Source organism: Leopardus geoffroyi, chromosome C2 (genome assembly GCF_018350155.1).
Source record: "Leopardus geoffroyi isolate Oge1 chromosome C2, O.geoffroyi_Oge1_pat1.0, whole genome shotgun sequence".
In the NCBI taxonomy this organism is placed as follows: Eukaryota; Metazoa; Chordata; class Mammalia; order Carnivora; family Felidae; genus Leopardus; species Leopardus geoffroyi.
In genome coordinates this window covers 143,506,946-143,532,413 of record NC_059333.1, presented here as the reverse complement: position 1 = coordinate 143,532,413, position 25,468 = coordinate 143,506,946, and the positions used below count along the sequence as shown (strand labels likewise).

Genomic DNA, 25,468 nt, shown 5'->3' with positions numbered 1-25,468 from the left:
CATGACATAGCACGTAAACATCTGATAGAATGCTTCCTTCCTCGTGACGTCTGTTCTTTGCAAAATTCAATTTATATGTGCAATTTAGTTTTTATATGAAAAATAATACCAATAAAATGAAGGAACAATAGTATAAATGGAAGCAGCCTTTTGAAAGAGAGAGGAGTAATATATTCCTTCTGGATTGTGGAATGAAAAATTATCACACCTAGTCATGATATTTGGAGTCAAATTTATATTCTTATTTAGTCCTGTTGAATTCGTATTGTTACACTGACCCTCAGTAAATGCTTCCAGGAGTCGTCTGTACAGTGTTACCAATTTGCTTACAGTAATTGTTTTCTCATTTTATGCAGCTTCCTCCAGCTTTGCACCACAATTTGAAAAGAAGGGTTATAGAGAGATTCAAGAAATCCCTCTTCAGCCAGCAGAGTAACCCTTGCAATTTGAAATCTGAAATTAAAAAGGTACCGTATTCTACATATAGGAATTCTTCTTTGGCTAACAAAAACACATCGGAAGAGTTAAATTTTTATACCTTCTCTGCTTTGTACTTTTTAAAGTCTATCTTCTATTAAAGGATACTATCGTTATTCGTTTTGGTCCTTCCAAGCTGTATAAAAAAGACACCATAAACCGGGGAGCTTATAAACAGCAGAGACTGCTCTCAGTTCTGGAAACTGACTGCCCAATTTCAAGGTGCCAGCACGGTCATGTTTGGTACAAGCCCTCTTCCCAGTTGCAGACTTTTGACTTCTCCTATCCTCACGTGGCAATTGAGGCAAGGAAACTCTCTGGGGCCTCTTTATAAGGGCACTTTTTTATAAGCACTTCCATGAGGGCTCTGTCTTCGTGACCGAATTACCTCACAACGAGTCAATACCATCACTTTGGGGTTAGGTTTCAACATGCAAATTTGAGGGGACACGAACATTCAGACCACAGCACTGCTTATGATACTAAATCAAGGTTATCTTTGCCTCTAATTTTCTCACCTTTATTTCTGGGGCCATCATCTCAGAAGACGAATAGAAAATTGCTTCAGTATGATTACATGTTTTCCAAAATAAATGTTATTAAACATCTTTAATTAAAAATATACTCTTGCCTTTTTAAAAAGAATTCTGTTTTTTAAGAGAATGTAATATTTTATTAGAACATTCTCTAGGAAGCCCCTTAATTGAGCTGTACCACCCAAACAAGTCATTTAACTGGATGAAGCTGTGATTTTTATCACCTAGGAGGGTGGAATGAACCACTGTTGACCCCCGACCACCATGGGGAGGAGGGACACTGACCACCTTCTCCTGCACAGTTGAAAACCCACATATAACTTGTGACTTTCCCAAACCTTCATTACTAATAGCCCACTGTTGAAAGACTTGCCGATAGCATAAATAGTGGATTAAAACACATTTTGGAAGTTATATATTATATACTGTATTCTTACAATAAAGTAAGCTAGAAATAAAATCATAAGGAGGAGAAAATACATTCACAGCACTGCACTGTGAGAAATCCACATATTTGGACCCATGTAGTTCAAACCCATGTTGTTCAAGAGCCAACTATATTCTTAAGTTTTTCCCCTAGACCTTGGGTGTTAGTAAATGTTTCTAATTATACCCACGAATATTAAATCACAAAAAGGTTAAATCAACCGGATGGAAAGAAAATTGTCTATCTCTGATTAGCACGACTGGAGAAGAGGAAATCCCTCTGTCCTGGTCGGTAGCCATTTCGATATAGCCCTTGGAGCTGGTCACAAGCTTCCCTTTTCCTGTCCCCGAAAGACCCCAGGCCCTAGCGGTTTGGGCCTGTTCCAATTTTGTATGTACATTTGTAAAGTTTTACCTACACTTAAACTTTGAAACCATCATGCCGCCAATGCTCTTTTTCTTTAGAGTTTCTTTTTCCTTTAATGGATCCAATCTTAAGCATAAATGTACTCCTTATTCAGGCAGTATGATGGGCCCTTTGATACGAAATGCAAACAGTATGTATTTGCTCTGTTACCTTACATCAGCGGCGTCTGCCGACACACAAACAGGAGATGGAAAAACAGACACGGCAGCAGGTAAACAGAACATAAACCCTACCTCATCAGAGATCCAAGAGTGCAATTTCTTTCATGGGCTGTGTTGGCAAATGAGGCCAAGAAACAAAGCTCAAGTAGATCAAACAGAAGTGGATGAGACTGTGGATATTTATTTTTATGATATTTACATATTGCATCACGAATACCAATAAATGTATTTTAGGAAGACAGAGCCTCAAGTCTCCCATGAAAACATTACATGTTGCTAGGTTTTCATATTCTTATTAAAATGATAGGAGGAATAATCCACTTTGTATACAAATTTAGTTTAACAGAAATCCCAGCTTTAAGAGATCAAAGTGCCTGCGTCACAGCTTGCACGAAGGTTCCCTCCCCTCCCCCACACCCCCCCATTGTTGAGATTTTCCACCAGTGCATGTCCTTCCTTAAAGCAGAGTATTCTCTCTTCCGTCACTTAGATTTTTGGTTTGCATCCCTTTCTTGCTGGCTTTCTTTTCTGTCCAGACAGAAAAAAGATGCTCTTTTGTTAAACCGACCCCACCACCTTGTAGGCCTTCCTCTGTACAGTGGAGGCTTCTCTCAGAGCACTTAACCTTCTGCCCTTGGTCTGGGGAATAAAAAGGGATTAATGGGGGTGGTCAAGGGCATTCAGGGAGCCCAGGGTGGCAGGGGCAGGGGGGAAGGGGGGGGACGGAACTCAAAGACTTCTCCCTTTTCTCAACTTTGTTTAGAGGCACATTTCTCCGGTGAGGAATGCCATAGTCCCCTCTGACACTACAAGCTTGTGGTGGTTCGTTCCATCACGGCGTATGCGCTCCTGATCATGGAGGCAGGCCTCCTCTCCTGTGCGCTAAACAAATCTGCCTGGAATATTAATACACTTCCTATTCTCCACCACTGAACTGAGAGGCCAGCTCCTCCATAAAAATCTCCCTCACTTTTCCCTGTACAGAATCAATCTCCCTTTTCTCTGTGCTTTTTTAGTTTACTCACATTGTTGGGTTTAAAGAGCTTTTTATCTGGCTTACATTTCTGTCTCTCCCAAAGGCAGTGAGTGTGTCGTATCCATCTTTGATTGCCCGTGGTCTTGCACAGTGCCTGGCACATGATGGGGCTTAATGTATGATCGTTGAATAGAGAGTATATTCTATATTGATAAGTATGTTGTGTATAATATAGTCTATTTTTTGATATATGACATATGCTGATATATTTAATATTTATATTTTTATATGGATATAAAAAGAAGCCCTCCTGCCCTCCTCTAAACACAAATGAGAAAACTTTGTGACCTCTGTTTTTCACCCTTTCTGGTATAATCTTTTGTTAGTGACAATTTTTGTTTGGAAATGGATTTTTCATCCCCTATGTGATCTCGGTAGAGTGGCCAATAGAGTGGCCCATTGGCCTTTGACTACTAACACAGTCACCTACATCGGGGCCATGGAAGAAGCAAGCAGTGATAGCATATAAAATGCATTTGATTTCCACCTTCCCCTCTTAAATCTGTTCTGAAATCCAGGGCCTCTACGTCTCCAGTTTGAGGAACAGTTATGGGATGATTGTGCCTGCCTTCTGATTAATGGCCTAAGACCCAGCAGGATATATAGAAGAGTGAAGAAGTGGGAAAAGCCCTTTTCTAAGAAACTAAGCTCTTTATTTATGATTTACTTCAGCGGATCTTCAGTCCGGTCTTCTCAATCTTGGCTAAAATTGTAGGAGAATACAGCATGTGATTGTATAGAGTTTGGGGAAACTAGGATTTTCAGCATGGGAGAAAGGAGAAATAGAAACAAGATAGAATATATTAATTCAAGGGGCGCCTGGGTGGCTCAGTTGGTTAAGTGGTCGACTTCGGCTCAGGTCATGATCTCGCGCTCCGTGAGTTCGAGCCCCGCGTCGGGCTCTGTGCTGACAGCTCAGAGCCTGGAGCCTGTTTTGGATTCCATGTCTCCCTCTCTCTGACCCTCCCCTGTTCATGCTCTGTCTCTCCCTGTCTCAAAAATATATAAAACATTAAAAAAATTAAAAAAAAAAAAGAAGCCCTAGCCTTCTGAGATAATTAAAAAAAAAAAAGAATATATTAATTCAATATACATTTATATTGATAATATTTACATATTATCAATATAATATATAGATAATATTTATATATTATCTAGTTAATAATGTAGAATTGGAAATACCAATATGAATAAGTATGAATTCATGATAAATCTTTTCTTTTAAAAATATCCATATTTCGGGGCACCTGGGTGGCTCAGTCGGTCAAGCATCTGACTCCGGCTCAGGTCAGGGTCTTGTGGTTTGTGGGTTTGAGCCCCACATCATCAGGCTCTGTGCTGACAGCTCAGAGCCTGGAGCCTGCTTCGGATTCTGGGTCTCCTCCTCTCTCTGCCCCTCCTTTGCGCATGTTGTCTCTCTCTGTCAATAATAAATAAACATTAAAACAAACAAATAAATAAATAAATAAATATATACATATTTCCTAATATTTCCACTAAATTGTCTAGAAACTAAGCAAGCAGCGGAGAGCTCCCTGAGCACCCATGGCTCCTAGGAGATAGAGTGATTGCAGGGCTAGGATAGGAGCTGAATGAGATTAGAATGGAATGTCTTGACATAATAGAATGCATAGTGAGGATGCCATCAAGGATTACTGGGGATGTGTCAAAAGGACTCAGGAGCCAACTTAAAGAGGCTCCTGCTGGCTGTCTAGTGGATAATTAGAGCATCAGTAAGGATAATAACTGCAATGGATGGAAAGCCTTAAGTAAAGTTTCAATCTAAGAGTTCATGATAGTAAAATAAGAAATCCCTCACTGGTTACCTTTGGAGGATGCTAAGTAACCAACTCATTGTTTTGAAAATTATTTGCAAAAGGAAAGAATCAAACATTTATTCATTTATTCTGTGGTTCCCTTATGAATTCTATCCCAGGGTAATTAAATTGATCAGGGGGAAGTTTCTCATTATACTAGTACTCCAGCTAATAACAACTAAAGGAATAAAAAATATTGTCATTTTGCAGCCTGTAATGAAATAATGGACCTAGACATGATTACCAGTGGTTGCTAATGTCACAGAAAGAGGGGCCACCAGGCATACGCCTCCTGATGGCTGCGTATTTGCTAAAAACCTGGATCTGCATCTGAGGGAGCCTGTATATTGGAAGTGGGCAAACCGTGGTCCTCAGGCCAATCTGGTGTATTGCCTGTTTTTGGACATAAAGTTTTATTGGAACACAACCAATGCATTCACTTACATATTGTCTATGGTTGCATTCACCTTGTAGGCACAGTCGCTGTGACAGAGACTGCAAGACCTGTAAATCTGTAAATATTTCCTACCTGATCTTTGCCAAAGAAGTTTGCCAATCCCTGCTCTACATCCAGATACTACAAATGGGTAGCAAATACGTGGGACAAGAGAACATGTTAAAAGACACCATGGGGATAATCAGCAAAATCCAGACTGGGGGATTCTACAGAAAAAAAAAAAAAGAACCTTTTTTCTTAAATAAATAAACTGCAAGGAGAGGAGAACACATTTCTTTGGTTCTGAATCTGTACTTCAACTCAGATCAGCAAGGTCAAGCTTACCTTATTCAGTAGCTGGCAGTCTCTTTAACTCCTAAACTCCAGGTTTCCGGCTCTTTTCCAATTAGCAGGTTGCCCCTCTCTTCATGCTTTAATTAATGGCTTCTTACGCACATAATAATTACCTTATTTTTGCGTAGCCCCTGTCAGGGCCCCATGGAGGCATCATAAATCAGCAGCGCCCAACACCGACCTGTTTGGACCAAATGGAGAAGCGCCTATGGCAGGGTTCCCCCGCCCAGTGGGGCCGGGCCCCGTTCATCTTCTCACTCAGTCCCACCTTCAGGTCCTGGGAGGACGAGCTCCTGGTTGTAAATAGCATAGGATGGTGATTTTCCAGCCTTTTTTTTTTTAGTTTTGGAATTCTTTGTCAGAAACACAGTCTTTGTTGGAAACGTAAACGGCAAGTCTGCTTCCGGGGGAAGTAGGGGCGAGGGTGGCAAAGTGACCACCCCTGAGAAGATACAGGTGCATCCGCGAGAGAGTGCTGAAGTGTAAGAGAATAGTGAGCACAGATACCGGACGTGTCTGTTGACAGAGTGGCCTGTAAGAGCCTAACAAAAAAGACTAGAGAGGAGCTGTAGGTGAGCAAAGATGAAAAAGAAGACAGTATGTTCCGTCTTAACATGTTGCAATTCAGTCAAAGAGGACAGGGAAATCTGAAGGGAGAAAGATCAGAGAGGGCTGGTGAGTGACGTGTGATTTAGTGCCTTAAAAATGTTCTCATTTCTGGCACCTCATTGCATTTATGTTGTTTCATTTCCTTCGGAGTCCTACCTCAGTGCATTAGATTCCAAATAATTTGTGTAGTTGTTCTGCAGCGAAGATCCCCTTATTTTATGATATGGAAGAGAAGATATAGTTTGGGGAATTTAATGAAGATTACATTTTTTTTGCTTCTCATTTAGGTTCTGCCCCAAAAGTACTATATTCTCACTTGAACAATGACGAGCCAAAATTGCTCAGCCCTTGCTCAAAATCAGTGAGTTTGGGGGGGGAGGAGGGGTGGTAACAGGGACACAGTTTGTTCTCTTTAATGTTTACTTGGCTCTAGTTCCAAAGTGTGTACAGTCATTTGCTCCTTAGAACTGTCGATGTTTGTTCAGGGCAGGAGAGCCCTTTTCCATCATTTCAGAAGGATTCTTCCCAACAGGACATACAAGCCAGAGATGGCAGTGCCCCTCTAAGCTGAATGCTCAAGAGACAAAAAAGGGCCCACATGGCCCAGGACTGCTGGCCACCTCCGAGCCTCTGCCAGTCGTAGGGGCCGCTGCTTCGAACATTCTGTGGTAGCATCCGTATTCCACCCACGGGGTGAGCATTTTCTTGCCTGTCTCGTGTGTCCAGAATCGGACTCTTCCTCTTCCTCCCTCCATCTGCTTCACCATCGCTGGAAGCATGTTTTCCTTTTGCTCAGTCTTTAAACCTTGCAGTCATGTCCGGCTGCTCCATGTTATTTCTTTTGCCCTATGAGTCATCAACACCCGGGATCTTCTTCACATAACGCGGTTTTGCTCACCCCTTGACGTTACAGCCCTGGGTTCTAGCCCTGCTTCTGCCGCTTGCTAGCTATAATCCTTGAGCACATTCCTTCTCAGTGTCCCCATCTGTGGAACGGGGATAATGCCCACCGTAGAGGTAGATGTAAGAACCAGATAGAACATCCAATGTGTCTAGAATGTTTAAGTCCTCAGTAAATGGCTATAGGCACTACTAGTGTTATTAGTGAGGGTTTTTGATCTTCCTCTTGGCTAACACCTAGTCCAAGCTCTTAGCACTTCTCCCTCGTATTAGTGTCACAGCTTCTCTGATGATCTCCCTGTTCTCTAACCCATCTTGCAGGACTAAGAGTTTCTAAACACTAGCTTTTTTTTTTTAAGGCATACTCAAAAACCTTTATAGCCTCCAGTTTCCTGCCTTACCATGTAAACTCTGGCTGCCAGCTTCTAGGCTGGCATTATTTGCAGGAGCCTTCCTCCGGGTCTGCACCCACCCTGGCATCACCAGCCTCATGCAGACTGCTGGGCACATTGCATCCAGAATCTGATCATGTCACACACACACACACACACACACACACACACACACACCCTACACACTGAAAACTGTTCAGGGGCTCTTAGTATAAACTGCCAAATCCTACCCACCATATTGACAGTCCTGTTTGGTCCAAGCCCTGCCCACCTCTCCACCTTGATCTCCTACTCTCTTGCCATTCGTGGTCGAAATTACACCAGCCACAGGCACTGTCTGAGGCCTGTCTACCATGCAGCTTCTTCCTCAGTCTTTGCAAATGCTTTTCTGCCTTTAAAGATCTTCCTTTTCCATCCTTTACTCATTCTCACTGATTCTTTCAGCTCTCAGCAGAAGTGTCATTTTTTCCAGAAAACCTTTCCCGTCTAAGTTAAATCTGTCTGTTCTCCTAGAACCATAGACCTGTCCTTTAATGCATTCAGCACAGTTGCAATTTCCCATATATCCAGCTGGTTGTTTCACAGACATATTCCTCCCCAATTAGGCAGTAAGCTCCAGGGTAGAATTTTTGGCCACCATTGGTTGTTTCCATTGTTTGGATCTGTGTGTGTGGCACACAATAGTTGGTAGAAAATCCCCACTGAATTAACGAGCGGCACTTGCCTTCCTCTCTTCAGCCTAGATCCCCACATCTCTATAATGTGGACTTATGTCACATCCCTTTATTCAACTTGCTACTGGTATGCAGTGCCCAGCCTTTGCCCCCAAGTTCTACTCACCTGGAATGTCCGCTTCACTTCCTTGCATCCACCCAAATCTATCCTTCAAGACTTGGCTCCAGTGTTTCTGCTCCAGAGCTTCTGAAAATCATGCTGGTCTTCTTGAAGCATACTTCTTTTTGGAAGCTTAGAACTCCTTACCTCATTTTACACTTCAGTGTTTATTCCTTCACTGTTTTGTTCGTGTATATTAGCCTAATTACCCAAATTGCAGGCCACATCATTTCTATGTCCTCCATGCTGCCCAGCCTGGTGCTGATAAGCTGGATAGACCATTGGTATATGGGATTCGATGGTTTTCATCTCTATTTTACAAAACCTGCTCAGACCATGACACACAGCAAGGGGCAAAAACGATACACTGAAAGAATATGTAGGTCAAAACACTGAACTGCAAGAAGTTCCGAGAAGTTTCTGGAATAAAAATAAACGTATCTGGGATTCAAACACACAAAAGGGATTCAACCGAATTTCAGCCCTTGCCTTCATCCATGGGCCCATCCCTCTGAGGATTTGCAGCTCTTAAGCTAAAGGACACTGCTTATGTGAAAGGCGCTGGAAATCTCAAGTACTCCTCTCTTCAAGGTTTGCATCAAGGAAAAGAACTTGCCTTTGTCATTGTAAAAGGGCTCTCTTGATCTCTCTGGATCACAATTCACATATATCACTGTACAGCTTTAAACACTTCCCGTCTGGGAAAGAGGAGTCCAAGGTGTTTACTAAATAATTAAGTTGACTTAAATAAGCCTTCTATAATTAGGATGAGCACTTCAGGCAGCCAAATTACTCCTGTGCTCAATCACATGAAAAACAATCCCATCTGAAGTCGTTTGGAAGGCAATACCAGGAAATCATTTGCAGCATTACAAGACGTATTAAGCTTACTTGGAGCAAGCTACTAGCTTGGCTCTGAGAAACGCCGAGTGATCAGGGCTACCTCTGTGGCATCCTAATGGCACTGACGAGAGCATTAGTAAGCATGTGACTATCTGATCCTCCTGCATTACGATACGTTACAATCCTATGATCTTGTCCCTTTACAAATGGGTTATTAGTTTTATCAGTTGTCACTGAAGTAAAGAAAGTAAATTTTCAAGAATAAAAAAGGGTGGAACTTTAGTTTTTTCTACAGTACATTTGTTGGCAACATGGAGACTGGAAAACACAAAAATGATTTGTACTAATAGTGTCCAAAGTACCTAGATGGAATAATTATCAGTTGTTCATATAAAATGTTTTTCATTAGGGTACAAAGTGCACAGTGCCTACAGTGAGGTACCTGGCCAGCTCCATGAACTTTTACCTACACATTCACCCATGTGACCACCACCCTCATCACTATGTAGAACATTTCCTGTGCTGAAGAAGGTTCCTGCTTGCCTTTTCCTGGTCAAATCCCCTGCCACAATGTAATTGTTATCTTAACCTTCATCACCATTGGTTAGCTTTGCCAGATTGTGAACATGCATATATGAGAGGTCATACGTTGTGTTTTCTTTTTGCTTCTTTTGCTCAATGTTTGTTCCTGTTACGGTTTGTATCTATAGTTTGTTCTTTTTTGTGCTTTACAGAATCCCATTGGATAAGCACACCACAATATATCTACCCATCCTTCTGTCTGTAGACATTTGGGGTTTTTCCAGTTTGGGGTTATTATGAATAAAGGTGCTATGAACATTCTTGTGTACCTCTTTTGATGGACAGAAGTCCTTCATTTCTCTTGTGTTCATACCTAAGAGTGTGATTGCTGGGTCACAGGGTAGGCATAGTTGTTGAATTTTAATGAATACTGCGAGTTTTCTCAAGTGATTGAACAATGGTGTATTTTAATTCCTGAGCAGAGCATGTGAATCCAAGGCAACTACTATTGCATAGTCTAAATTGTGCCATTTGTTTCTGGTTTATTAATAAGAATTGGCATTTTAATATGTTACATTAACACAGGCATGAAAACTTGGCCAGCCCAAGTGCTGGTTGGAATTAAAGGTGAAAGGAGGTTGAGAAATATTCATAGCCTAAAATTCTGCTTAAAAAAATTCAGCTTTATAGAAGACCATTAAATAATTGGAACCTTAATAAATTCTGTCATTTAGTGAATAACTCTCTCCTTTAGAGTGTTGGGGATTCATATTTGGAGATTAAAATTAAGCAACAATAATTTAGCAAAATGTATTAAGAAACTTGGTTGTGTTGGTCAAACAAGAAGGCATTGTTCAAAGCAGATACATGAAAAACAGTGATGATGTGGGCTAAACATATTGTTCTGCTGCATAACTGGAGGTTATTCCTCATAGGCCTGATACAAATAACATTTTGATGTTCCAAGCCCATGCCATTATTTTTCTATCCGTTTTTATCTTGCTCTCATAAAACTAAAAAGTGCAGAGTTGTTTTTACTTTTTCATGTGACCAGGGAATTGTCTACCTTGCTTCTGCTATAATTTGCCTGCCTCTAATTTACAAGTTCTTTTGAAAGGATGATGTGCCTTCATCTATTTACAAGGGATTGAAAACCACAGCACTAAATTCTCCATGTGGAGACATAGGGAAAGTGATCTCCTATCATTTGCTTCTGAGTGCAGAATAACATGTGGCTTTGCCTTTTCTGTTCCAGTTATCTCAGGGATCTCCAGAGCCAATCGAGCCCAACTTTTTCACAGTGGATTACCATTTATTACGTCATTCATCAAGTGGAAACAGCCTGTCCCCAGATGACCCAACAGGTAATGGCCTGCAACACCGGAAATCTGGCTTTCACAAAGAAATCTATTATTTGGATCAACAGCTTACCCTTAAAAGATTATCTTCAATTTAAAAGAAAGATAGAGCTTATTTTGATTATCTATGGCAATAGTTGGAAAGGATATACAGTAGGAATATAGAAATTCCCTGAGATTTATTGTACCCTGCTGTGGCAGCTTCCTTGATCATTTATTAATGCCATAAACAAACAGCAGAATCTGTGTGGGTGAATTGTATTTCCTTTTATTTCTTCTTGCTGTCTGATGATGGAAAATCAAATGCCCAAAAGCAGAAGTGAAGAGTTTGGATATTTAAAATGGAGCAAATTTGAAACTTACCTGCAGAATCCACATTAGACATATTTAATTTTTTTTCTTTTTTGCATAAATCTCACATAGGGAGGCCACATAGCCTAGGGACGAAAGGTGTGGATGCTCAAAACCTGGATACCTATATTTGAATCTCAGCTTAACCATTTAGTAGTTGACCTTGGGCAAATTATTCGACCCCTTGAGCCCTGGTTTTCTTGCCTGTAAAATGGGGGTAAAAATGGTACTTGCACTTTAGGGTGATGGTGAGGGCCAGTGTAAACATATAAAAAGTGCTTGGCCATTAGCAGGGGCTCAGCGTAATGTAATTCTTCTCATGATAATTGAACTCTCAGAAGAGGTTTTCAAGCTACTCTGAGGTTTTAGAGTTCCTAAATAAGTTTGAAGTCCCTATAAACTAGAGTTACATCACTGAGTTCTGAAATAGATAGGAATTATGGCTAAAGGGAGGGAGACTCACTCTGCCCTCACTCCTCGATTTAGGCAAATCATCTCATATATGAATTCTCAAACTTTCCTTAAGTCTCGGACCCCTGGGATGAAGCGAACCCATAGGCAGAATTACATTTCGAATACTCCCTGAGAAACCCATAAACTCAAGATAAACTGTTGTTGAAAGTCTTTTGCTTTTAAAAGTGCCCCCAGGGCAGGCCAGTCAGTCTGCGGGCCAGACTTCTTACCAGGCCAGACTTCTTACAGTGGCAACTCTGATGAAACGGAGAGTTCTGGTGCAAATCCCTGGGGCAGCCTGTGGCAGCTTGACATGCCACCCCAAGGTGGAGTGGACGAGTCCCGTCCCAGCAGGCTGGCCACCAGCTCAGACAGCAGAGCCTGCGGACACTTTGGGAACCCCTGGAGGCAGAGCATTGAAGACGACCTGCCAGGACTCCTCAGCCCCATGCCTGCCCTCAACGTCAACCCAGCACCTTTTGTCTGCCCTAAGTGGAGGGGAGCTCCCGCGCCTCCCAGCACACCAGTGCTGATTGATTGCAGTGGAAGCTGGTCAGCGTTGCCTCGGGTGGCTCTCAGTTGGGCGAGGTGCTGGTAGATCATCCTTAGAACGGACATCCAAGAAAGTCTTGCCTTCTGGCACTAAATGTATTCTATTTCCCTTTAGGCAGTCATAGGAAAGGGCCAGGTATTCCTTGTCTCTCACTGTCTATTTCTACCTCCCTCTAAGAATTCATTTTCTTTTTAGCACATATTTACTGGTTTTGCTTGTAGATTAAGGAGAATTTCTTGATCGGAACACTCACCAATCAAGTAGTTCGCGTTTGGAATACTCCTCACCTGTCCTTAGTGTGCACACACACCCACCCCTCTAACAAAATTACCCGATTTATACCCTGTGAGATGCCCCTATACCTTTGTGTACTATTTGCGTATTATTTTGTGATGGTCGCCCCCAAAGCAGCCAGTTATTAAAGGAAGAGAAACAAAGAGTTTGAATATTTGAAGCAAGACAATTTGGAATGTGCTTATAAGTACTCCTCTTCCTCATGTCTAAATTCACCCTGTTTTCACTACAGTTGAGTTGTAATCTCCAATAAAGTCTAATCAAGAAAATATGAACCGGAGTTCAGACTTTCCATAATCTATCTATTTCAGGTCTGTGCACCAGCTTTGATTTGGAGGAGGGAATAACGTATGAACAGATGCAGGTGAAGTTTTTGCAGTGCCTTTGAACAATTTTATTTTGTTGCTTTTAATTCAATACTAACCTGATTTTTTTTTTTTTTAACTCCAGACTGTGATTGAAGAAGTCCTAGAAGAAAGTGGCTATTACAACTTTAAATCTAACAGGTGAGATCTGGAATTTTCTTTCAAATGTGACAAATCAGTTGAGATCATTGGGTGTTAGATCTTATTTCTCTATCCTGGATTCCAGAGATTTTTTTTTCAACTTTCATTTTAAATACTTCTGTAAAATCTCTTGGCTTAGACTAGATACAACCATGGGTAGAGTATGTGTTGCCCATCTTTTGTATGGAAGCAGCTGCTGTTTCTGTGTTGAAAAAGAAAGGGTGATAGCTTAGTGGTAATTTACTCTCGTAAAAAATAAGAAACATAATGAAATGGAAAGGCATTTCTAAGCTTTTTTTTTTTTAACTAAACATTTGTTCCATTCTAGTAGAGCTGTAAACTCAGATTTCCATCACTGAAATCTACCCATCATTTGTATAGAATGCAGGGGCGAGGGAGGGAGAGAATACAACTAAACAAAGAATCACTTCTGGTGAATTTAAGATATGTTGGTGGGAAAGGAATTTGTTGTTATATATTGCCTCTTAATCACCATAAGTGAGAAACCTCAGTTTACTGGAGCTATGTATTATCTTCTAATATAACCACTATTGGTGCTTTAAAAAATATACTATTTTCTGACTTTTGTCCTGTTCTGATTCCTGCCATTTACCATTGGGCACAGTGTTGGGCACAAAGGTTTGACTACAGTGAGTTTACTTGAGAGGCAATTCCAGGAAACGCTGGTAGGGGAGTGGAGAAGTAATTCAATAAAGGTTTCATTTTGAAGCAATTTACCCTTGTGGCTGATGGGGGCTTGATCCCGCTGGGGAAATCTGAGAGCTGGTACTGTGAACATGTACCTCAGTTATCCCACTCAAGGGCTGAGGCAACCCGGGTATTCGTCGTCAAGTTTCCATCCGTCATTGTTTGCGGCCTTTGCCCAGAGAATGTTAGTTCCCTGGCATTTCTGGCCTTCTGTAAAGGTGGACAGAGCACACTCCAGAGGCCAGAGAAATCTTCAGGAAAAGAAACGCAGGTGCAGGCAGCTGGAAAGTAGGCCGGCACGCCGTGAAGTGGCGTGGGTGAGGGGAGGTGGGCACTCACCGTGTCTGCCATCCGAGTTGCCTCTTGACTTTTCTAAGGAGCCCCTCCTAACAGACCATCACATTGATCGTAAGCAGCCACATCCACATTCTGTGTGGCTCCAAGTTGTTTTAGTTTGTTCTCTCAAAGTGGCCTTTTATGCCTGAAGGAGCTGCCTTCCTTTCCAGCTGGTGAAGCTATCTTGTGACCACTATTTAAATCATTCCACTATTGGGATGAGCACTGGGTGTTATATGGAAACCAATTCGACAATAAATTTCATATTAAAATCAATCAATCATTCCAGAAGTCATCTCCAAAGGTATTAGCCATGGTATGAGAACGAGGCCTCAAGAGCATTCTGCGAAGGTTATTATATGGACATCAGATTCTTTTTTGAGGCTATTTCAGTCTCCAGCTTTTTTTTTTTTTTTTTTTTTTTTTTTTAGTTTTCCTATTACAACAAGTTGTTCGTATGAATCACACAGTTAAGTTTATTCAACTGCTCGTTCTTTTGGCTTGATAACATGTTTCCAAAATACAACCTTTGTAGATTTAGTTCTGTTGTGATTTATAACTACAGAGAAATGATGAGTAATTCTCATTTTCCAAAGGTATATTATTAATAGAAATCACCATCTTCATAATCACTCTTCTCCCACCTTCCTTGGAGAGATTTTGAATTTTCGTTTTCAATTTGGGTCGAGTACATCCAACTTTCCATGAATAGAATGAGTGTCTTTGTTCTTGACTCTTAGCCCCTTATTATTTTAAGTGCCTTTGGCTTAGAGTGGGGGCAAAAGTCATTTTTGTCATGATTTATCTACATATTCTCAGAGACTCAGGATCACGGGCCATGAATGGCTTCATACTTTGGCAGAAAATAAACTAAATGTCAGTGAAAAACCAGGTGTGTAAGGAAGTTGGGAAGCTCTTACAAGAGCTCTTATTTTTCCTTAAAAAATTTAGTCGTAGTCTTATTTTTAAATTCGCTTTTATCCTTTTTAAGTTCTGTCACTAAGTTTTAAAAAATTCAAACATTATTTCTACTTTCAAAGATGCACTCCTATATTAAAAGACATCGCACATTTTGTGATTACTATGAATAGATGATGAGATGCCTAGTAACAAAGACCAAAAATTATCTACAGTTTTATTCAGAATAGTGAATAGACTATGGAGACATGATTTAAATGGTCAAGTTCAAGCAACATACGTTGGGAAGGACATACGTAAAATATTCTTAAAATGCTCCAAAGTAAAATGAAGCAGCAATTTAAAAATTCTTACAGCCATGATATTCCCTTTTCATCTTCTAATAACAAGGATAGAGTATACCTTGAGGGAAGACTCCTCACAGTTTACTAGTAAAAAGAACCCTTAGTTGTGCCTAAACTACTTGTTTATGGGTGTTCCAAATTAATCACCCAGAAAGTCAGCTTCCACTTAGAAGCACCTAATAGTTCACAAGCTGGAAACACACATAATTCCAAATATGAATCAAATCAGCCACGTCAGTGATGATTTTTCTGTCGTCAGAGGATGGAGGATGCTAAATATCACTGGACAGGTACTGGTATGTATGTATGTGTGTGTTCATCTGTTTATTTTGTACTAGTATTTAGAGTCACTGGAGTGTATTCCCTTAATCGGTTCCATAGACTAGCCAATATTCTCACAGATGCTAATAGATGTTCCCTGAAAGATAAAATTTTGTGATCAAACATATCTGGGAAACTGTGAAAGGACAGCTTCCCATTTTCAGAGGATGGTGGCACACGTTACCATATCACAGAGTCTGAGATGTGCTGTAAGGAAGAAATCTGTTGGCCTTGTTTAGCCCAGTGTTTCTTCAGTCTTTCACATGTGGTTGGAAGTGGGAAACATTGCTTTAACTCCCCGAAAGTCACCAGCACCTGCCCAGATCTGCTGTTGCTCTCATTGCCATTGTCATCATCATTGCAGAATGTTACTAGTGATCTTGGTCAAGCACCACACCGAGAACTGCATACATAGTTTCTGCATTACCGAAGTTTACAACTTCAGACAGTCAGTTCAAACTTACGTCAGCAGCGAAGGCATGAAGCCAAGATATAGCATGCTTTTAGCTTCAGCCATAGAATGACCATTTAGTCAAGGATAGAGAGATACCATTATCAGACGGACAGCCTCAGGATGAAGCCATTATCCATCTCTTAGCTATCTCTAGGGACAGTTTCTGCAACTGTTTAAATAAAGGGGAGACTGCTTGGACAGTTGGTTAGGAAGACCGTCTTGGGCACAAAATGCTGTAGTAGGGAAAGGAAATAGTAACAGAAAGAGACATAACAGCAAGGAGCCCTCAGCAAAATGGGGAATCCTTCATTTCTGGGCTTCCAGGAAGAGGAAGTAGAATGAGTTGAGAGGAAGAAAGTAGTATAAAGAAAATGAAACGAGGTCAAAACAGGCTTGGCCAGCCTGAAGCACACTGTATTCTTTTTTTTTTTTTTTTTTTTAATTTTTTTTTTTTCAACGTTTATTTATTTTTGGGACAGAGAGAGACAGAGCATGAACGGGGGAGGTGCAGAGAGAGAGGGAGACACAGAATCGGAAACAGGCTCCAGGCTCCGAGCCATCAGCCCAGAGCCCGACGCGGGGCTCGAACTCACGGACCGCGAGATCGTGACCTGGCTGAAGTCGGACGCTTAACCGACTGCGCCACCCAGGCGCCCCAACACACTGTATTCTTCATCATTTGCAGGATGTATGATTAATTATATTTTACATTCATAAACATTTAGCTTACTTACCAGAAGGAGACAGCTTAGCATGACTTAATATTATCATTGTTGTTTGTGAGAGTAAAACTGCTTGAATCCTGTGAGTGAATAAATGGCAAGCATATCATCCTTATATACTTAGGGGCACATATCACCATTTTTAACAATGCAATCTGTATTGAGAAGTAAAATTTGCAAGATAAAAAAAATCTGCGCTTTGCATTGCTTTTTCCCCCAATGAACCGATAACATGTAAATTAGATGTTTAAAAGCACAAGCTACTTTGGGTGTTTATTTTCTTCTCTCAAGGGCTATCATTTCTAATTGAGTTTATAATTTGAGAAAGATCCAGTTAGCACAGAACTTCAGCAAAAAGGTGACTTTCTAAAAATCCCCCATCCTATTTTGTTTTAGAATCATCTTTTCTTCACGGTGATTTATACACACACACACACACACACACACACACACACCTGAGCTACTGCTTTTGAAATTGAATGTGTGAAATCAAATATGTGTGACTATAGCAAACTCTTTGCACTTTTGAATCTTCTAGATATCACTCCTATCCATGGGGGACCAAGAATCACCCAACCAAAAGATGAAAACCCTGCATTTTGAACAGACTTGGTTTTCCTAGTGAAGCTCAGGTTCTGGACTTCAGCTCAACCAGATGCCCAGGGATTGGGAGCTGCTGGAAGGGTGTGGAAAAGACAAGACCGAGCTGCCATGGCACCTGCAAGGCCTCTTTCTGGAGGTCCTGTGCTAGGTTACGTGGCCGCAGCAGTGTGGGAAGGCTCTGCTCCTCGCATCCAGCAGGCACGAGAGGACAGGGCTCTCGGCGTGCTGCTGGGAGAAAATGCTGCAAAATTCATCTGTGGGAAGAAAACTCGCTCCTCACAGAACTTTTCCTCCACATTAAAAAACAAGAGAAAACAAAACAAACACACACACAAAAAGTCATATTTTTCAACAGAATATTTTATATTTAGAGTTGCCGAAACTACATTTAAAGGCATCTAGCCTTCCATGTATAAAAATAGTTTTAGAGAGAGAAAATTACAGGCCCCAGAGTAATAATATATTGGGTGATTCACTGTATTCCCCCATTTTTTTTTATTTTAAAAGAAATTCAAAATAGGTGATTGAATTTTGTTGTTTTTGTTGTTGTTGTTTTTAAGGAAAGGATTGGTTCTCTCTTAACCACTTGGGTGCTAGTGGTCTAAAGACGGTAGACAGTATTTGTAACCTTGCACAGCCTCTGGGAATAACTGTCAAATTGTCGGATGTAAGCTACACTAATAGAATATATTGCTGTACAATGTCTATATACATATAGAAGGGGGGAGGGAGGAGAGGTTTTGATTAGGCTAATGCTTTGCTGCTAATCAAACTTATAGTGTTTTTAGAGCACTTTGAAGACTTCATGGAATCTATGAAAGAGATGCAATATTCCCTATTCTAATTCCCTTCTTACTAAAATTAGCCCCATTGTTTTACAGTTTTTATTATTTGAGAATTTGAAATGAAAATAAGCTATATAACGAAATATAAGTCCCTTCTTTATTCACCGAGACATCCCTAAAAACATAAGAAATCAGAACACCAAATAGTGTTTTGTTCCTTTGTAGGGAGACTTTATGATGAAAATTCTCTAGATTCTTATTGGGCTAAAATCTCTTCAACTGGCTTCTGTTCACTGGTGGATCACCAAGACCTGCCCTTATTGCCAAGTCAGACTGCACTTCTAACTGCTTAAAGGGCATTCTAATTCTATATAATTAGTCATCTGAAAGCTGGAATTCTGCTTTTTATTTACTTCTCACTCAGTTCTGGTATCTTTATTTACACTGATATATTTTTAGCATCATTGAACAGGATTTAGTTGAATATATTTTACAGTGCCTGAAACCTAAGAACCTTTTGTATAGTATGGAAAATCTCGTAATGTGAATCCATACTATTTTTACAATCTGTACATCCAAAACTTAAAAGATCTCCAAATGTCCTTTAACTAATGCCTTTGAAAATTGCCAACGAATCTTTGTCTTTAAGCCAAATTAATGATTACAAATACACTGTAATTTTAAATAACAGATGCAATTACAGTAATGAAAAATGTCAGTTTCAGCCGTCAAACCAATTCCATCCATATGTGAAATTTATGTGTAAAATTAAAATGCTATGATTTTATTGACTTGCCCAGGTAAAATTTTATTTCCATCCCAACTGAATTTGAACTTGCACTATTATTTTTTGTATCTGTTCCTGTATGGAATGGGCACCTTTCCTCACTGTGTAGGGGGCACAGGCCTACAGGGGCATAAATTGTAATTGTGATAGAAGCCAACACCTGGAAAGAAACCAAGCTGTGGGTGAAAGTTTGAACAATAAAGTTCTTTTTCAAATGATAATATATGCTCAACAACATTTAGAAGAGAAGAGTAGTCAGAGGTCACACCTTAGTAAAAAAAATAAAAAAGAAAAAAAAAATGATTTATTTAAAGGTGTTTTCAAATGCACACAGTTGCCCTTATTGACCAGAAAGGGAGCAAAATGTTTCCATCTATTTCTTTTAGACCATAGAAGTGGCATTTATTATTCTAGAAGCCAGTACGGATTAACAAAGATAAACACACGGATGTCCTGTTCAACAGCAGCTTTAGGCCTGTCACCTCTATGCTGACAGATGCATTCTTTTGCCAAAGTCATGAATGTGTTTTATTTGATTCCCTTCTTAAACTACCAGTCACTGGATCCACATTCTCCCGGTGCAAGGGCAGGCCTCCGAGAAAAAGTTAGGCACTGGGAAGGAATCCCTTTTGGGTATGGAGTCTCATCCCAACAGTGATGTTACCTTTTCAAAAGCCCTCACTTTCTAACTCTCCAACCAGGAGTCCCCTGTCGTCACAAAAGAACAAGAATGATCATTTTGTTTTCACTCTGAACTGCGTTGTAGTGCAAAGAAGTTGTTGAGTGTAATCGGCCTCGTAGTTTTTTCTTGATTACATTTAAATTTTTTCTTTTTCTCTTGTATATAATTGTTAATTATTTGTTGTGCAATGAAATCCCCATCTAACTCTCTGTCACTGAATATTTGTATAGGACAGAATCTGAATCAGTCTTTTCAGATCACTTTGGATACACACATGCCTCAGTTAATTGTGTTTTGATCTACCAACTCTGCATGTGTGCACTTGAAACCTGAATTTGCTTTTTAAAACCAGAATGTTCCATTTTCAGGGAAGTGACTGCAGCAGGCACATGTGCTTGCCGGTTGTTAACCTTGTCTTCTTCCAGATATTTGATATGTAATTGGAGGTCCCTAAGGAATAGTAACGTGGACAGTGGACCCAGTGCTCATGGGCAAATTTCAGGAACTTGCTAGAGAAAGGCTGTTTGGGTATAATGTGGACACTTGTGTGGCACCGGGCAGTGTGCACAGCGTGGGCATTCTAAAGCAGACCCTAATTAAGAAATGCTGTTATGAAGTTAACCCAAATGATGGAACTGAGTGGGAGTCAAGGTCTTCTTAGAGGTACCATCTATGACTTATTAAATACCATGAATTTTGATGATCAAAAACAAATACAGGACCAGTTGACTACATGCAATTCCAGCAATAGCATCAGTTTTTCACCACTCATATCTAAGATGTGTGAGGGCAATAATGTGTAGTCAATTCCGTCAGTATTAATATGCATAGAATCCACATCCCTCTGGTTGATTTGCTGACTCGCAAAATATTTTTATTGCTATTTCTCTCTCTTCTTTGGAATGACGAGGGACCATGTGCAGTAAATATGTTGGATTCCTTTAGAAATGGCTTCGGCTTCTGTTGGAAGGTGGGAAATGCTTCTTTGTAAGGTACTTTTATTGTTTGCCTTTCACTTTTTCTATGGTGTGTATTCACAATACAGAAATCAGCTGGAGAGGCAATGCAAAGGAATCAGGGTGAAGCACATCTTCAGCACCTCAGAGATGCAGCTATCATGTACTGACCTTGTCTCTTGGGGGTGAAATTCCATCAAAACATGAAATTCTTCATGTTCAACAACTACATGTGATAATAAGTATATTTTATGTACCTTTATATCTTCCAGATAGTATCCTTTGATGGAAATGGACAGGGTTTGGGATAGATTATTTTTCCCACTGAAGTGTGCTGCTTACCCTTAGACGCTATTTTTCATATTGATAGGAAGACACAAATGTCTCAGGGAAACTTTGCGATAAAGAGGTTCTTATGTGTGTCATTGCAGTTAAATTGCATATTGTAAATATGACTGTTATGCTTGATTACATTCCTGCCGTGATGTTGCTTTGAGATCTGCAACAGCGACAGGAAGGATTTTATGATTTTGACGGAGTGACTGATGGATATTGCAAATTTACATGTCCTCTGGGTCCATGGGCAACAGTTGTTTTCAAAATGAAGATCACACACCCTAGGAGTGTAACAGCATTGTTGGGATGTGAGCTATGTTTGATTTTTTTTTTTTTTACTACATATATGTAGTAATGAACCGATTTTTAAATTTAAAAATTCATTGATTTTTATCCTAAAAGTGAACTCTCTTCTCAATTGAAGCTTGAATATTATTCCTCAACCTGTAGCAAGTGGCCTCTTTTTCCCATTTCGTACTATGAAGCTCTGCTCTGTACCCAGGAATTGTATTTAGAGGTAGCAGAAGTGCATTCATTACAGCTAATATGTGACTGTTTAAAGGCTGTCATTTGGAGGTAGCTTCCCTTTGTTTCCTCTGAACGGAGATAGAAGTTTTGTTGTTTATAGAAAACCAGGTAATCAGCAAGTCTGGACAGATGCTTGGAATTGATCTGGTGAGCTCACAAATGAAAAATGAGCTGACGTTTCTGCAAACATGTCATGAACTGGTCCCCATAAAACAAGCGGAGAGAGGTTTGGACTAGAATAACAAATCAAGAGGAACCAAAGCTTTAAGGCCTTAGCACCTGTAAGTCAGACTGCAGAGGTCACTTAGAAAATAATATTCTTAATCCGTGATTCAGTTCTACGTTTCAAGCACCACTTGAGTCAGAATTCTGGAAAGAAATAGAATGCTTACGAATGGCTATTAAATTTTAGCTTTCCTTGCCCTTCATACAAGTATGTTTACCTCATACTTCAGTAAATTTGGAAGGTAATGGAGCTGGTTTAAGGATACCCTATATCAAGAAGGGATGTGTGAAGTATTTGTATGAACCCCACGTAGCATTGAGGGAGGCATATAAGTAGAAGTACTCAGAAGTGAAGTCCTAGCTTGTTAAGGATAAAAGATGACTCTTTCAAAGAGGTAGAACAATCTACAAATAAAAACTGAGAAGTCACAGGGCAAGTAGAAGGCAAGGGGTGTCCCAGAGCCCGGCATCTCCCAGCAGGCCAGTCACAGGATGGTGGGCGGTTGGCAGGAGGCCAGGCAGTTCCCGATGCTTCACTGATTCCTGCCTCTGAGTCTCCTGGATCAGGTGTCTTCCCCCACGTGCAGTTACTGATCAACTGATCACTGTCACCTGTGAGCTGAAAACCCCAGCGAGTAGCAGATGGGCCCCTAAGGCTCCCTAGTAACGTGTTGGTCCAGACCTTAGGACAGGGTCCCTGTGAAGCATTCTGAAGACATTAGCCTCCTCAGGGACACAGTTTTGTCTTGTGGTTCTGCCCTCTGCCACTGGTACCATGTTTGCTTCCCCATCTTTCATCCATGGCCTTAGGCCTGTTTTGTTTGACAAAATAAATTTTACCAGAAATATGTGTGGATGTTCTATAGATAAATGCAGGCAGATTTGAATACATTTACACTTGGCTAGATCAGAAAGAAGCATTTCAAGGTATTTCAGTTGTTTGCAAACAAACCAGTTGATAATCAGGCTACGGAAAGATGCCATCGTGTTGCTCTTCCAAAATGGGAAACAAAAATCACTCCAAAGGACCATCTTTTAAGTGCATTCTGTGTACTGACATTTAGTGGATCGAAACTGAGTTACGATGCTTCCTGTATTCTGTTGTTCCCAGTGGTGAGTCTGTGACGATCAAAAAGGACAGAGCTGTCCTCTGAGAAAAAGTACAGCCCCTAATCTCATGTTGCCCAAAGCTTCCGTGTTCTGGACCACCACAGGTCCTCAGTGCCCACAGAATGGGAAAGTACCTTTCATTTGCTTTTTTCCCCCTTAGCTTCTAGGAGCAGGTCCTTTTCTGTTCCAGTCCCACCCACAGGCCTCTCTGCTGTCTGGCCCTACCTCCACTCCCATTCCTACCGGAAGAGCAGACTGTTAGAAGGTTACCTGCAGGGAGCCCGCGTTGTTAGAGGGAATGTTCGGAGTTCTGTGGTGGTACGTGGTAGGGAAGGCAGAAGGATGATGGACTTCTTTCTCTGCACGTGATTCCGTCCTCCCCAAACTCCAACAAAACCTCTGGTGTGAGTGTACTGAGACTCTGAAGTAACGAAGCTGGGGGCCCTGGAAGAGAAGAGAAATGCCATGCCTCTATGAAAGATTTATATAAAAGATGCGAGTGGCCTTTATTTTTGCTATTGCTTAAATATGCTCTGTAAGATGCTAAAGAAAATTAAAAATGAATTTTCAATCTTATGGAAAAAGAATCTCTCTTTTGTCAAGGGTTTATAGCAAATGGTCATTGCTTTTCCCTCACCAGCTCTCCTAAATCTCTCCTTTATGCTTAGAAGCCTTTTGATTAAAAAAAAAGTTCCAAAAAGGTGATCGTATATACGTTTATGCTCAAATATGTTCTGCAGCTTTAATTGGTGGCAACTATGTGCTGTCCCCCATGTTGAATAGTGAGTACTTCAAAACTTAGTGCCTTAAAATGACAACATTTATTATTTCTCGTGAGTCTGTAGGTTAGCTGGGTGTTCTGCTGATCTGAGCTGGGCTTGGCTGACTTCTGCTGGGCTCCCTCATGTGCCTGCCTGGTCAGCAGACTGGTTGCCTGGTTCTGGATGGTCCCGATGGACCCAGTGGGAAAGGTCAGCTCTCCTCCATGTGTCTCTCACCCTCCCGGCAACCTAGTCCAGATGTGTTTTGTGGCAGTAACAAGAGCCAATGCGGAAAGCAGTGACCCCCTTGTCGAGACTCTACCTGCATCAGATTTTCCCAAATCCTATTGGCCAAAGCAGATCACATGGGCAAATCTGACATTAGCGTGGGGAGGTACATCAGGTTTTTATTGGCGTGGAAAAAATTGCTATCAACTTAGCAGTTAGAAACAACAGAAATTCTGTGTCTTGAAATTTCTGTAGGTCAGGAGTTTGAGCATGTTGTAAACAGGGTCCTCTCATAGGCTGGAATCAAAGTGTGGGAGGGGGGCTGGGTGTCACTCAAACCTTGGGATCCTCTTCCAAGATCATGTGATTATTGGCCGACTTCAGTTCCTTGTATTTGTAGGACTGCAGTCCTCAGCAACTAGAGGTCACCTGAAGTCCCCTGCCCCACGGCCCTGCCCATAGACAGTTCACATCAAGGCAGCTCGTTTCTGCTGGTCAGAGTTGATCTCTTTCTCTCCCCGTTGTCAACTAAGAGAGTTTTTATAACAGAACCAAATTAGGAGAGTGACATCCTGTCACCTTCCCAGATTCTACTTATTACAAACAAGTCACAGACACAGCCTGCATTCAGAGGGAGGGGATTATACAAGGAAATGGGTCACTGAGGTCACCTGAGGGGTATGTCTGCCATGGAGTGCAATACTAAAGGGCACAGATATAGGGAGATCTGGACAATTGGGGCCACGGAATATGAAATATCACAGTATCAACATACCTGGAGAGGAATTATGTGAAGTAGTCTCATGAACATGGACTCAGACGTCTCCAGCAGGCTATTTGAAGACCAGATCTAACCCAGCCAACAGACCCACAAACCTCAGTCACTGGCATGAGAAGCAGGAATGGAAATTGTTCTTCTAGAAGCCAGAGAGGCTTTCGGGAACACCACATCCTTCAAACTCTGTGCGGGGCGATCTGCTTTTCTCATTTCAGTTCTTCACCAAATGGGAACAAATTGATTGCTCTTGGTGATTATGTTTCTATGGCAGAGAACAGGAATTAAAGAAGCGAATTATAGAGTATAGCTGGATGTAGCTACGAGCTGCGATCTTAAAAAATACATCATAAGCAACGAAGAAATGAAAATGTCGCCCAAATTTTAAGATTCCATCCCTCAAGATTGAGCACATAATTTATTTTGCTCTTTATATAAGCTTTATATGAAGCTGCCCCTATCATGCAGATTTAATTTGCTACCATACTATACGAAGACCAAAATGGCATGAATTAATTTTGCTCATGTACTGGTTTTGTCTCTTGAGCCAATGCAGCGTTGCTGCAGATGTTTTAACCATCTTTGGTACGTGCAAAAAGGTTGT

General features: G+C 40.9%; 1 protein-coding gene and 1 long non-coding RNA gene across 18 annotated transcripts in view; one reads left to right on the top strand and one right to left on the bottom strand.

Moving 5' to 3' along the window:
- The window catches only part of NEK10 (NIMA related kinase 10), a 231,216-nt gene extending 207,540 nt beyond the window's left edge, over nucleotides 1-23,676 (top strand). For 14 of the 17 annotated variants that reach the window (XM_045436360.1, XM_045436363.1, XM_045436367.1 and 11 more), the window contains 5 exons: nucleotides 357-467; nucleotides 11,026-11,134; nucleotides 13,091-13,143; nucleotides 13,230-13,285; nucleotides 17,627-23,676. In XM_045436360.1, the coding sequence (XP_045292316.1) occupies nucleotides 357-467; nucleotides 11,026-11,134; nucleotides 13,091-13,143; nucleotides 13,230-13,285; nucleotides 17,627-17,675 (378 nt within the window). In that variant the 3' untranslated portion in view covers nucleotides 17,676-23,676. Of the gene's footprint in view, nucleotides 1-356; nucleotides 468-5,354; nucleotides 5,589-11,025; nucleotides 11,135-13,090; nucleotides 13,144-13,229; nucleotides 13,286-17,626 lie in introns of those variants that run through there. The other 3 variants (XM_045436366.1, XM_045436359.1, XM_045436365.1) reach the window with 2 other exon arrangements.
- On the bottom strand, nucleotides 2,189-3,820 carry LOC123575716. Its single transcript, XR_006700951.1, has 2 exons — nucleotides 3,731-3,820; nucleotides 2,189-2,555 (listed from the first exon to the last, which is right to left on the bottom strand). It is a non-coding gene; the product is annotated as an uncharacterized LOC123575716 (long non-coding RNA).
- Nucleotides 23,677-25,468: the final 1,792 nt, after the last annotated feature.